At 38.7% G+C, this 13,056-nt stretch overlaps 1 protein-coding gene across 2 annotated transcripts; it reads left to right on the top strand.

The window, feature by feature from the left end:
• The first annotated feature begins 251 nt into the window (after window positions 1-251).
• On the top strand, window positions 252-12,671 carry aars1 (alanyl-tRNA synthetase 1). Of its 2 annotated transcripts, XM_081372838.1 has the most exons (22): window positions 299-367; window positions 862-933; window positions 2,774-2,941; window positions 3,024-3,212; window positions 3,372-3,517; window positions 3,601-3,792; window positions 4,631-4,775; window positions 4,855-5,000; window positions 5,083-5,191; window positions 5,347-5,497; window positions 7,475-7,599; window positions 7,925-8,069; window positions 8,159-8,337; window positions 8,422-8,535; window positions 8,695-8,901; window positions 9,118-9,302; window positions 9,588-9,696; window positions 10,222-10,335; window positions 10,428-10,547; window positions 10,638-10,724; window positions 10,831-10,944; window positions 11,774-12,671. In XM_081372838.1, exons 2-22 carry the CDS (start codon window positions 883-885, stop codon window positions 11,951-11,953), a joined length of 2,976 nt encoding a protein of 991 aa, XP_081228964.1. In that variant the 5' UTR covers window positions 299-367; window positions 862-882; the 3' UTR covers window positions 11,954-12,671. The 2 variants fall into 2 exon arrangements, with proteins under 2 accessions (XP_081228965.1, XP_081228964.1); XM_081372839.1 differs by lacking the exon at window positions 862-933 and having other exon boundaries at window positions 252-367.
• Window positions 12,672-13,056: the final 385 nt, after the last annotated feature.

Raw genomic sequence — 13,056 nt, 5'->3', positions numbered from 1 at the left:
CTATGTAAGCATATAACATATTAATGAATAAATAAAATTCTTATAAACTACAAGAAAACAAGCAGATTGTAAATCATGATTGTATGACAAAATAAAGATAATAAATAAGAACATAAATATCACTGCACTGTTACTTTATCATTGCATCATCCAGTTCCGTCCTTTGCACAGTTGTCATATCCAGTCCCGTCTTTGTCTTGATCGACAGCATCCTAAACCAATAGAAACTACGTACACTGAAACATCACTCTTCCTGAACCAATCATCTATGTTGTGGGCGGCACTTTGTCGTCTCTCCTTCTTTTGGTTTCAACCGGCGTGGGAAGTAGTGTGATTGGCTTCTGAAGCGGCTATAAGATTATTATTCGTAAGTTTCATTAGCTTTATATTTGTTTCATGACGTTATATGTAATTTGTGTTTACTATATATCTTTATGGTCCGTATTATGAGACTATGAATCCAGTTACATGGTGTTTTAGTGAATGACTGGATTGTCAGCTTAGCCTTGTCTCGTGCTTAGAGGAAGCATGCTATTGTAAAATAAATCTGAAAGACTACTATTCACCGCTTTATGTAAGTTACTTTGACATAATGACTGGGTTACTTGTCTAATACAGAATCCAGATAATGCAAATCATGATGTTGATGTGCACAAGTCAGCACTAACTTGCATCATACTGTAGTCTATAGGGGTTTGGCCTATGTCAGTGCACTGGTTAATGCAGTGCAGCAAAAAACGAATTAGTTTTATTTATATATGTGTAAAACTATCATGTAATTTGCATTATATAGTTCTGTATTTATGGAAATGGGGTTTTGTAGGTATTCGTATGTAGTAAATCGTGTTATACTTCCTCTAGGATCATAGAGCATCATTATCTATGGCTCTTCATCTCACATTTTTATGTGCCAAAGCTTTCTTCTACTGTCAGGTGAACCTCACTGTGTGCAGTTGACTTCTTTTGCTCACTAATGTTGCATCATGTTAAGTGCCCGTTTCTCATGTCCTTCACAAAGCATTGTCAGATAATAATAATATTATACATTTATATTATGTATTTATATTAAGATGCATTTTACACTGTTATCCAGGATTCAACAAAAAGAATGTACCACAGGGCCAGTCATTTCTTTTGAATTTGAAGGTTTTTTTGCTGCAGTCTTTGCCAGGTCTTTCCTTTAAAATAGATTTAATATCAGTAAGGTTTTTATTAGTATGTTAATAAAAGGCTATGAAATAAGTTCCTCTTCACTGGGTGTGTTGTCATTACATTTACATTTATTAATTTAGCAGATGCTTCTATTCAGACTGACTTCATGGAATATAATAAAAGGGATTTATGTATTTACAGTATATGAATCTATAGCTGTTATTGAGTTTTATTATTATTATTATTATAGATTACATTTAATTGTTTAGCAGAAGCTTTTATTCAAACTGGCTACAAATTGGAAAATATAACGATTAACTTTTGTTGATTTGTGTGGCTTTATTTTTGTAATGTCAAATTTTTATGGTTTAATTATGGTATTCAAGGAAATGTTGTAAATTGTGATAGTCTTGGAAGCATAATTTAGAGAAGGTTGAAAATGATAAATATCAGTATTTCCCAGTATATTATTATTATTTTGCAAAGAAAACTTCATATATTCTGAAACACATAAAAACATGATGGGTCGTGGGTCCAGTAAAACCATTGACTGGACAAGTGAAAATGTGTTCCTTATTGTTGAGCACGTATTGATTGTAAATCAAGTTCAGCTTTATTTTAAAATAATAACTATTTTCAAGTCCACGTCATTATAGCAAGGAAATGCTGGTCCTCAGCATGCAGATGTTGAAGCAGTTTAGTTCACTCTTTCACAATGGATGTGGTTTCTGGCATGCATGGCTGGAGTGGATATGTAGTTGTCATTTGGAAAAAGCAGTTTTTGTTTTGAATGAGTTGTAATGGGAGTGGTGCTGTAACTACTTCAGGGATGTCTATTGTTTGCTGCATACTGACTGCACCTGCTGAGGAGCTTAATATTCCTGTGAGGAAGATTCAAGTCTACTATCTCGACATTCGCATACAATTTTTGCATTTAGCCAGTAGTGGTAGTTGCACAGAACTTTCAGATTGGTGAAATAGCCATTACCCTCCTCTTATTCACTATGGTAAAATAAATTATTTGAATGAAAATGATTGTATTAATATATCCATAAATGACCCATACATCTAAAAGAAAAACATTAAGTAATTATAAAATATTATTTGCAACCGCAATAAAAGGAAAAATAGTAAAAATAGTAAAATCTCACTTTGCGTTCAAACCTATAGGTTGCGGGTTTGATTCTCAATACCGGAGGGAAATGACTGAGGTGTCCTTGAGCAAGGCACCCAACCCCCAATCGCTCCCCGGGCTGCCCATTGCTCTGGGTGTGTGTCCATGGTTTGCAGTGTGTGTTCACTACTCACTGCTACTAATGTGTGTGTGCTAACTTTGATGGGTTAAATGCAGAGGACAAATTCAGAGTATAGGTATACCATACTTGGCCTTCACAATTTTGTCTGTTTAGTGGGTTTTCAAGCTTTACTTCCTCACTAAACGGGTTCGTCTCTTGAATGTCCCGGTATGCAGATCATGTGATCCTGAGGTGTGCAGATGTCCATTACACATTCTTGATTGTTGATGGTTAATGGCATAACAAGCTGCAGCTGCATGTTTACTCCACCCGCTGTTTTTGTTAAACCGGTTTCTGACTCACTGTGTGTTTGTATATATCCCTAGTCCCCTGAGAAAAACACAACCAGCATGGACTCTTCGCTGACTGCTGCACAGATCCGTGAGAAGTTCATTGACTTCTTCCGTCGCTATGAGCACCAGTACGTCCACTCGTCAGCCACCATTCCGCTAGATGACCCCACTCTGCTCTTTGCCAATGCCGGGATGAACCAGGTTAGGAGATTTGAACCTAGTTACATAAATGGGTGTCTAATTTGTTATAGAAAATTAATTGTTATCTTCATCTTCTCAATAGTTCAAGCCCATCTTCCTGAACACCATCGACCCGTCCCACCCCATGGCCAGACTTCGCCGTGCTGCAAACACACAGAAGTGCATTCGTGCCGGTGGCAAGCACAATGATCTTGATGATGTGGGCAAAGACGTGTACCATCACACTTTCTTTGAGATGTTAGGCTCTTGGTCCTTTGGAGATTATTTCAAAGTAAGAGATAGAGAGAGAGGTGTTGTATATTGTAAAATCAAGGCGTATCTCTTCATAGTACCGATGCTCTTTTTTTTTTTTTATATGTGCTGTAAAAATGAATTTTGGTCTTTTCTCTTTGCATCCCTTCATTTCTTTTTTTGCTCATTCTATATCTAGCACCTGGCCTGCAAGATGGCACTGGAGCTGCTGACGCAGGAGTTTGGCATACCTATTGAACGCCTCTATGTGACTTACTTTGGTGGTCATGCTGATGCAGGCCTAGAACCTGACCTGGAGTGCAAGCAGATCTGGCTGGACTTGGGGTGAGTACAAAATATGTACAAGGTATATTGAGTTATTGATGTGTAATAGTAAGATATTTCTCATTGCCTCGACTCGGTTCCAGAATGGAGGAGAGCCGTATTCTGCCCGGCAGTATGAAAGATAATTTCTGGGAGATGGGGGACACTGGTCCATGTGGACCGTGCAGCGAGATCCACTTTGATCGCATTGGAGGCAGAGATGCCGCCCACTTGGTCAACATGGATGACCCGAATGTGCTTGAAATCTGGAACCTGGTGTTCATCCAGTTTAACAGGTAAACTACTGCTCCTTGTTAACTACGACTAACAATGGTAAACACTTCATTAAAAGTTCCCACATACTTAGAGATATTATTTTTAGAGACACTTCTTATGTAATGTATTGTTCATATGAATGAATAATATATTAGTATATATATTGACTGAAATTAGAGATGTTTTTTAATTGATGTCAGCCTATATTGGATATTTAATATTAAGTAGATTAATTAATATTTAAAACAATTATTTGAATGTTTGATCCGTTCAATGGATGGATGTTTTTTAAGCCATTTATTGGTTATCACTTAAAGTTATATATAAATAAAATGTATTTAAAATAGCCTATATATTAATTGAATTGCATGAAATTGAGCAAAAATGACAGTAATGATATTTATAATGTTACAAAACATTTCTCTTTAACTTTATTTTCATCAAAGAATCCTGAAAAAACACAGTTTCCACAAAAATATCAAACAGCAACTGATTTCAACATGGATAATAATAAATGTTTCTTGAGCTCCAAATCAGCATATTAAAATGATTTCTGAAGGATCATGTGACACTGAAGACTGGAGTAATGATGCTGAAAATTCAGCTTTGCTATCACAGGAATAAATTACATTTTAATATCTCTTATGCTTTTGATTAAATAAATTTAACTTTGGTGATCATAAGAGACTTTCAAAACTTTTTAAAAATCTTACCGACCCCAAACCTTTGAACGGTAGTATAATTTCATTATTGAATTTTAACATTGGATCCTTATTGAAACCTGTAATTCTTTACACAAAGATATTGTAAGTATTCACACATTGTTCTAAACGCATATGGCTTGGCCTCTCCATGCAGGGAGTCGGAGACCGTGCTAAAGCCTCTGCCCAAGAAGAGCATTGACACAGGGATGGGACTGGAGCGCTTGGTCTCTGTACTGCAAAACAAGATGTCCAACTACGACACTGACCTGTTCATCCCTTATTTTGAAGCCATTCAGAAGGTACAATCTTAAAAAAAACACATGAGACATGACCAAACTCTCTTTTGCATGCAATTAAAAAAATTGTCTTGGTTCTCAGGGCACAGGTGCCAGGGCATACACAGGAAAGGTTGGCTCAGAAGACACAGATGGTATCGACATGGCATACCGTGTCCTGGCTGATCACGCCCGAACCATTACTATTGCCTTGTCTGATGGCGGGAGACCTGACAACACAGGCAGAGGGTGAGGTGATGGTGAAATAGTTTGCCGTGTTCTTGATATATACCCAATGTATGTATATGTGACCCTGTTTTTGTGTTCGCAGCTATGTTCTGAGAAGAATTCTACGTCGTGCAGTGCGATACTCTCACGAGAAGCTGGGTGCACAGAGGGGTTTCTTTGCCTCCTTGGTAGATGTAGTAGTTGAGTCCCTGGTAAGGCCTCTACCTCTACAATTTTTTTCTCTCATAACTTTATGTGCATAAGGAACCTCCTGTCTGCTGCCAATGCACTATTGAAATGCACTTTCATTAAATACAGTTTCAGTTCTACCTCTGATGGCCATTTAACGGTTCATGGCTCTCTACAGGGTGATGCTTTCCCAGAGTTGCGGAAAGATCCTGATATGGTAAAGGACATCATCAATGAGGAAGAGGCACAGTTCCTCAAAACCCTTAGCAGGGGACGCCGTATCCTGGACCGCAAGATCCAGAGTCTTGGAGACAGCAAGACAATTCCAGGTAAAGCACATACTACCACATATATGTTATTTTAAGGCATCTTCAGACTTGTAAATCGTTTGATTATATATCAGTACAGTATAAGGTTGTCAAAAGTACTTCGGTACCAAGTGAGTACTGAAATTTAGAAAATTTGACGAGACTACCATTTCTGTAGTACCGAGTACCGGGTATATTCGGTACCCATTAATAGGCCGCTGCTTTCAGTCGCTTCCATGTTTATCTAAGCGCAGGGCTCCAGACTAACTTTTTGACTAGGATCACTGAAGCCAATGTATACCATGATATATACTAGTGTCAGTGAATTTTAAACTGCAAAAAGACTATTTAAATATTAATCCTGCATGTTCTGCTTGTCTCTGTGTGAATGAATGACGCAGATGCGCGGTTTCATTTACCACACACACACTGAAGCATGCGTGACACTCGCTGTGTTTTCAGTCTCTGCTGCCTCATGATTTGAGGACATGAATGCATGAACTTCATCTCCAGAGCCGCTCTGAGAGTCACTTCACGAGCATTTTACCGTTTCATTTGAGAAAAACTATCGTCATATCATCCACACACAGAAACTCAAGGTCTTCACAGCAACCCATCAAAATAAAAGTTCGGTTGAACTTGAAGAAATTGACAGAAATAATTATATTAGGCTACTGCATGTACAGCAATGTAATACTACTACTACTAATAATGTGCATTAAAGGTTACTTATTTTCCACTTGATCTTTTTATAAACAGTGTTTACTTTTAAACAGCATGTAACCTTCATTGTTTATGTATATTATTTACTTAAAGGGATACTCCACCGTCTTTTCATATTAAACTATGTTATTCCCTTAACTAAGACGAGTTGATACATACCTCTCTCGTCTCAGTGCGTGCACTCAATCGCTCTGGCGTGCGGCGAAACTTTGTTCACTCAGTTCATTCAATATGGGCCAAGCAGAGAAGCTACCAAACACCTCCACGTTTTCCCTATTTAAACACAGTTACTCGCGTAGTGTAACTCGACCTAGGACGGTGAAACAAAACAAAACGTTGCGCTTTTCTAAGCGTGTAAAATGGATAACTATATTGTATGGCGGAATACCATAGCAAGTGCTTATGAGCACTTCGACTTGGCGGAGTAATATCTTCACTCGTGAAAAATCCTCTCACCGGCCCCCGCTCCCTCTGGTGAAGATATTCCTCCGCCAAGACGAAGTGCTTACAAGCACTTGCTATGGTATTCCGCCATACAATATAGTTATCCATTTTACACGCTTAGAAAAAGCGCAACGTTTTGTTTTGTGTCACCGTCCTAGGTCGAGTTACACTACGCGAGTAACTGTGTTTAAATAGGGAAAACGTGGAGGTGTTTGGTAGCTTCTCTGCTTGGCCCATATTGAATGAACTGAGTGAACAAAGTTTCGCCGCGCGCCAGAGCGATTGAGTGCACGCACTGAGACGAGAGAGGTATGTATCAACTCGTCTTAGTTAAGGGAATAACATAGTTTAATATGAAAAGACGGTGGAGTATCCCTTTAAGATAACCATCATAAATAATAAACTTATTGAATTTAATTTAATATTTTTTTCAAATAGAAAAATAGTTCCAACAGATTTTGCTGTGGTATCAAAATTGGTACCAAGTATTGGTACCAGGTGCTGAGCCAAATGCCTTGAGATGAGGTGCAAACTTGTCACCTTTTGGTGAAAAACAGTTTTGAATCTTCATTTGAGTTTTTTTAAATTGGAGGGGAAGGAGTTTGGGTTACTTGTAATGCGCATTTATAAAACGCAACACTCGCCAACCATCTTCCCAAAATTGTTATGAGAATTATTTATAAATTTGTTGTCAACAGAAGAGAGGCTTTAAGGTTTCTCTGTGGTGTTTTTCTGCCAAAATAAAAGCTCTATGGTTTAACAAAATTTCAAGAAATTAAGACTAATTTTGTAGTATTGTATTGTGTATATAACTGTCATTGTTTTGTGTAGGTGACACAGCCTGGCTGCTGTACGATACGTATGGTTTTCCTCTGGACCTCACTGCCCTGATCGCTGAAGAAAGGGGAATGGGGGTAGACAGGCAGGCCTTTGAGGAGGAGAAGAAAGCTGCTCAGGTGGAAATCAGTTCATTCTTTTATGCAGTGCAATTTCCATTAAGCACAGAATAATTTCATAGTTATAAAACACAGAGGACTGAAAATCCATCTTTTATACTTTCAACTGTAATGTTTTGGTGCCAAAATTCACATGTAACATTTGACTGATTTCATTTTGACTGTTTTATTTATAATGACAGCAAAGCTAATTTAAATGTGAAAATAGACAAAAATGAGCATGCACAATTAAAAATTCCATATCAGCTGACATTTATACAATATTGACTGATAACAATAGGTGTTTTGTTATTGTAAATGGGTCTAAATAAAAACGTGTACACAGTTAAAGTCTCAAGGCAAAGGCTCTGGGGACGAGGACCACATCATGCTGGACATCTACGCCATTGAAGAGCTCAGAAACAAAGATGTTGCTGCCACTGACGACAGCCCTAAGTACAAGTACACTTCAGATGATAATGGCAACTATGGTACGAGTTACACCTTCGCTATTCCTGTTGGGTTTTACAGTTGATTATGCGTAGGTTTTCATGCGTGTGACATTGTGTGTCTCTCTCAGAGTTTGAACAGACAGTGGGCACAGTGTTGGCTCTCAGGAGGGAGCGTGCATTTGTTGATGAAGTGACCACAGGTCAAGAGTGCGGAGTGCTGCTCGACAAGACCTCTTTCTACGCCGAGCAGGGTGGGCAGAGCTTTGATGAAGGCTACATGCTCCGAGAAAACGACTCTGCTGAGGATGTAAGAAACAGAGTGGTTGTGGAAAGAAGCTGAGATGCTTAGTTTAGTTTTGCTGTCATGTCATGTTTTGTTTTATTGCTTCAGAGGATGGAGTTCACTGTGAAGAATACTCAGGTGCGTGGAGGATACGTGCTGCATATTGGTACAGTATACGGCACACTGAAGGTTGGAGACCGCCTAACTCTGCATGTGGATGAGGTATGTAACCAAGTAACTTCTAAAAATGTTTGGTTCAGACAAACGAGAGATGGATAGGATGTTATTATGTACATTTATAGGCAAAGATGGAACATAATGTGGATTGAGAGAGCACAGAATGCAACATGATTCCCCTCTCTCTTTTTCTCTCCTTCTTAGGCTCGTCGTAGGCCCATCATGAGTAACCATACCGCCACACACATCCTTAACTTTGCTTTGCGTTCAGTCTTGGGAGAGGCAGATCAGCGGGGCTCTTTGGTTGCTCCAGACAGACTGCGCTTTGACTTCACAGCTAAAGGTGCAATGAGCACAGATGAAGTGCACCGCACAGAAGAGATCGCCTCCAACATGATTCGCGACGCTAAGGTCAGGACCATTCAACAGGCTTTCAAAGACACTTTTCAGTGAAACGTTCATATTCATACCGCTTGAAACTTTCTTCACATGTATTCACAGTCCGAAAACAAAACGATAACCTATTGTAAGTTATCCTGTTGAAAGCAGAAATTTAGTTTTCTTGAGATCACGTTTGTATTCTTACATATTTTCTCTCACAATTTGAAATACTCTCTCTTTCTACAGCCGGTCTATGCTCTGGATGCTCCCCTTGCAGCAGCTAAAGCCATCCAAGGTCTGCGGGCAGTGTTTGATGAGACGTACCCTGATCCTGTTAGAGTGGTGTCTGTTGGCGTCTCAGTGGAGGAGCTGCTGGCCGATCCGAACAGCCCTGCGGGCTCACTTACCTCCATCGAGTTCTGCGGTGGAACGTATGAGCTTTAATATTAGAAACTTCAAATATTGCAGTAGTAGGCCTACTCAGTCCTCGCTTTCATTCATGTGCAGCACATGTAGATTTCTGTGGATATGAACAAAAATGATCAACTTTATATGTAATATTCTGAATTTGGTCCTGTCTATGCTTCATGACAATTACTAGTAATAAAAATGTTTATTAAAGTGTTGTTAAATAATATTTTCCTTAGCCCTAATGAATTAACTGTTTTTGGAGTATGGCTACTCGTAGTTTTCTTATTGATCATTTTTACCCATAGGCACCTGCAGAACTCTGGTCATGCTGCCCCATTTGTGATTGTATCAGAGGAGGCCATTGCTAAAGGAATCAGGAGGATTGTGGCAGTGACTGGAGCAGAGGCTCAGAAGGTTGGAGAAAGAGAAGGCCAACATGAATATGCGCAAACGCTTTTATTTTTGACTGATACTTTGTAGTATGTGATTTAGGGTGGGGAATCTAGAACCGGTTCTTGCTGTCTGATTTGAAGGTGCTTTGAAAGGAAGACCTGAAATAATACAAGGATTAAAAAATGTGTCAATTGCCTTTGCTGTTGTGTGGCTAGTGTAGTCTGATTCACAAATGTATCTTTTGAGCCATTTCTGTTAATTCAATGAATCAGTCATAAAGACATGTACTTAAGACTTGTGAGAGTTAAATCAATATAATTACTGACTGATAATTCATATAGAAATGTGTAAATACACATTCAGAACAGTGGTTTGTAAAAAAAAAAAAAAAAAAAAATACCCCAAAACATTTTTTCACTTTTTAATACTTTTTAGTACGGTATATTTTTAGGACCAATTATTGAATCATATAGGAAGCAGAATAAAGAAGTTCCTTATGATTCCCATTCCTAATAGTTCATGACGGGTGGATGTTTGTGTTTTCAGGCCCAGAGGAAAGCTGATGCCCTGAAGTTGGGTCTAGATGCCATGGCAGAGAAAGTGAAGGCTCAGACCTCCCCAAATAAAGACGTTCAGAAGGAGATTGCTGATATGACAGAGGTGAGTTCAACTCAAACATGTTCTGCTCTTGCTTGTATGGTATAAACCTTTTTTTTTAAGTGTACTGAATCTGTGTATGCATATATATTCAGTCCCTGGGCACTGCAGTGATCTCTCAGTGGCAGAAGGATGAGATGAGGGATTCCCTGAAGGGTCTTAAAAAGATCATGGATGACCTGGACCGTGCCAGCAAGGCTGATGTTCAGAAGAGGGTAAGAAAACATGTTTCAGATGTTTGATGGTTAGTCACAGAGATTATTGGAAAATTTAAGACCAGCTGTGAACACATGGTTTATTTTTAGGTCCTGGAAAAGACGAAGGAGATCATCGACAGCAAACCTAACCAACCTCTAATTGTGATGGAGATGGAGAGTGGAGCATCTGCAAAGGTAAATGGCTCACTGTCCTTTCAAAATTGGGATCTATAGTTGAAATGAATGCAGTTTTTAAATAGTCTTCAGTGAAAGTCTAAATGATTCCTCTGTGCTTCCACAGGCTTTGAATGAGTCTTTGAAGTTACTGAAGACAAATTCACCACAGACTGCTGCTATGCTTTTTGCTGTGGACAACGATGCAGGAAAAATCATCTGCCTGTGCCAAGTTCCTCAGGTAAACGGGGTCAGAGAGAAACTTATTCTGTGAGCTGGCGTAGGGGTCTCTTTAAATATTTATCAAGATCTACTTTAAAGCTCAGGATTTCTTTTTGTTTTGAAAGAAATTAATATATTTATTCAGCTAGGACGCAATAAATTGAACATAAGTTAAAGTAACTTCTACATACTTGCAAAAGTTTTCTATTTCCAATAAATGCTGTTCTTTTGAACTTTTGATTTTTGAAGAGTCCTGAAAGAGTTAGGCAGCACAACTGTTTTCAACTGATAACACTAATAATAATAAGATTTTTGAGCACCAAATCAGCATTGGAATGATTTCTGAAGGATCATGTGACACTGAAGACTGGAGTAATGATGCTGAAAATTAAGCTTTGCCATCACAAATATATTAAATATATTAAAATGGAAAACATTCATTTGAAATTGTAATAATATTTCAGAATATTACTGCTTTTAATGTTATTTGATCAATTGTTTGTTAGAATCAAATAAATACATCCTTGATGTGCATAAAGAGACTTTCAAAAACATGAAAAAAATCTTACCAAACCCAGACTTTTGAACGGTAGTGTATTTTCTTAATACACATTCCTAGTCGCATTGTGAATGATTCATCAGTGCGTACATTATGTTCAGTGAAATGTAACAGCTGGCTTTTTAGCTCACCTCAGAAGGAAAATGGGTTTCAAATGCCATTTTCTGTTCACTTTGACATTTAATGCTGGTTAAGTATTACGTTGACTTGCATGGTACTAGAGTAACACATTAACGTGTGTGTAAAGTATCAATTTAAAATCACCAATTTGCTCTTTGTGTGTTTCCAGGATGTTGCAAACCGGGGCCTGAAGGCCAACGAGTGGGTTCAGGAAGTGTGCCCTCTGCTGGATGGAAAAGGAGGCGGTAAAGACATGTCTGCCCAGGCCACGGGTAGAAACACGCACTGCATACAGGAGGCTCTGCAGCTGGCCAATGAGTTTGCCCAACTCAAACTGGGTGAAAATTAAGGACAAATGGATAAGAGTTGTGTAGGTAGAGTTTAATCTGAAAAGAGGTCCTTAGTTTGGTCTTAACCCTCCTTCCTGTCCTGTTCCAGCTATGCCTGCTGAATTTACAAACTGGACATTCCCGGCTGGTAAATGTAAAAACTGTACAGAAATGTGTAATTTGTCAATTATGGATAGGAAGGGAAATAATTAGCGCCCTCTCTCAGTTAACTAGGTCACTGCAGGACCACGTGCATATATCAACTGATCTATCAACCGTCCTGACTCTATGATGCAAAGCACATGGGGCTGTGCATGTTTTCTGATTGGATAATTACATTTAGATTGACAGTTTAATGTTGCTAGCTAAAATCATCCTCATGGCCATTGTTATCGTTCTAAACATACAAGGACGAAAATCATTGTCATTATTCTATTAGAAGGTGTCTTTTTATCTCATAGGATTTTCATTACATTAGTAGAATTGTTGGTCTGTCTCTTTAACAAGATGGATGTCGTAATATTTCAGACGAATTCATGCCAACACTGTTAACCTTTCACTAGGTCTTATAGCATCTGTTTTGGGGAAATGAGTCATTTATCACCAGTCACATGAAATGTTTCATTTGTGAACGGTAATAAAAAAAGCAATGATTTCAAATGCATAAATGACTTTTCATTGTCCTGTGGAGTGATGTTTATTTGAATGTGATTGTGATTAAAGCTACTGCTTATGATTATTTCAGCTCAATTACTTATTCCCCTTCGTCCTGAGTGAGACACAAGTCATCAACTATTGGCTTGATCGTTTGCGGCGTACTGCACCTTGCCCCATGTCAGACCCATCTCCTTAAGTTCTGCCATCGCTTTGCGTCTCCTTGATGTTTTAGGTCGCCCTTGTTTTCTTCTGCCAGGTGGTGTCTCATCTCATCTCAGGGCAGTCTGGGATTTGGGCCTGGTCCATTCTGAGAACATGCCCAAGCCATCGGATGCGAGAACGCTTGATCTCTTTGACCACTTGACTCTTTGTTCTCCTGTGCAGTTCATTGGTGATTTCATAGGCCAGAATATACAATATATGACAAAGCTGTTGTACAAACGTAGCTTTGTGATGGTGCTGTATT

Source organism: Scardinius erythrophthalmus (assembly GCF_964197995.2).
Source record: "Scardinius erythrophthalmus genome assembly, chromosome: 8".
Classification (NCBI taxonomy): Eukaryota; Metazoa; Chordata; class Actinopteri; order Cypriniformes; family Leuciscidae; genus Scardinius; species Scardinius erythrophthalmus.
This window is presented reverse-complemented; position numbering and strand designations above follow the sequence as displayed.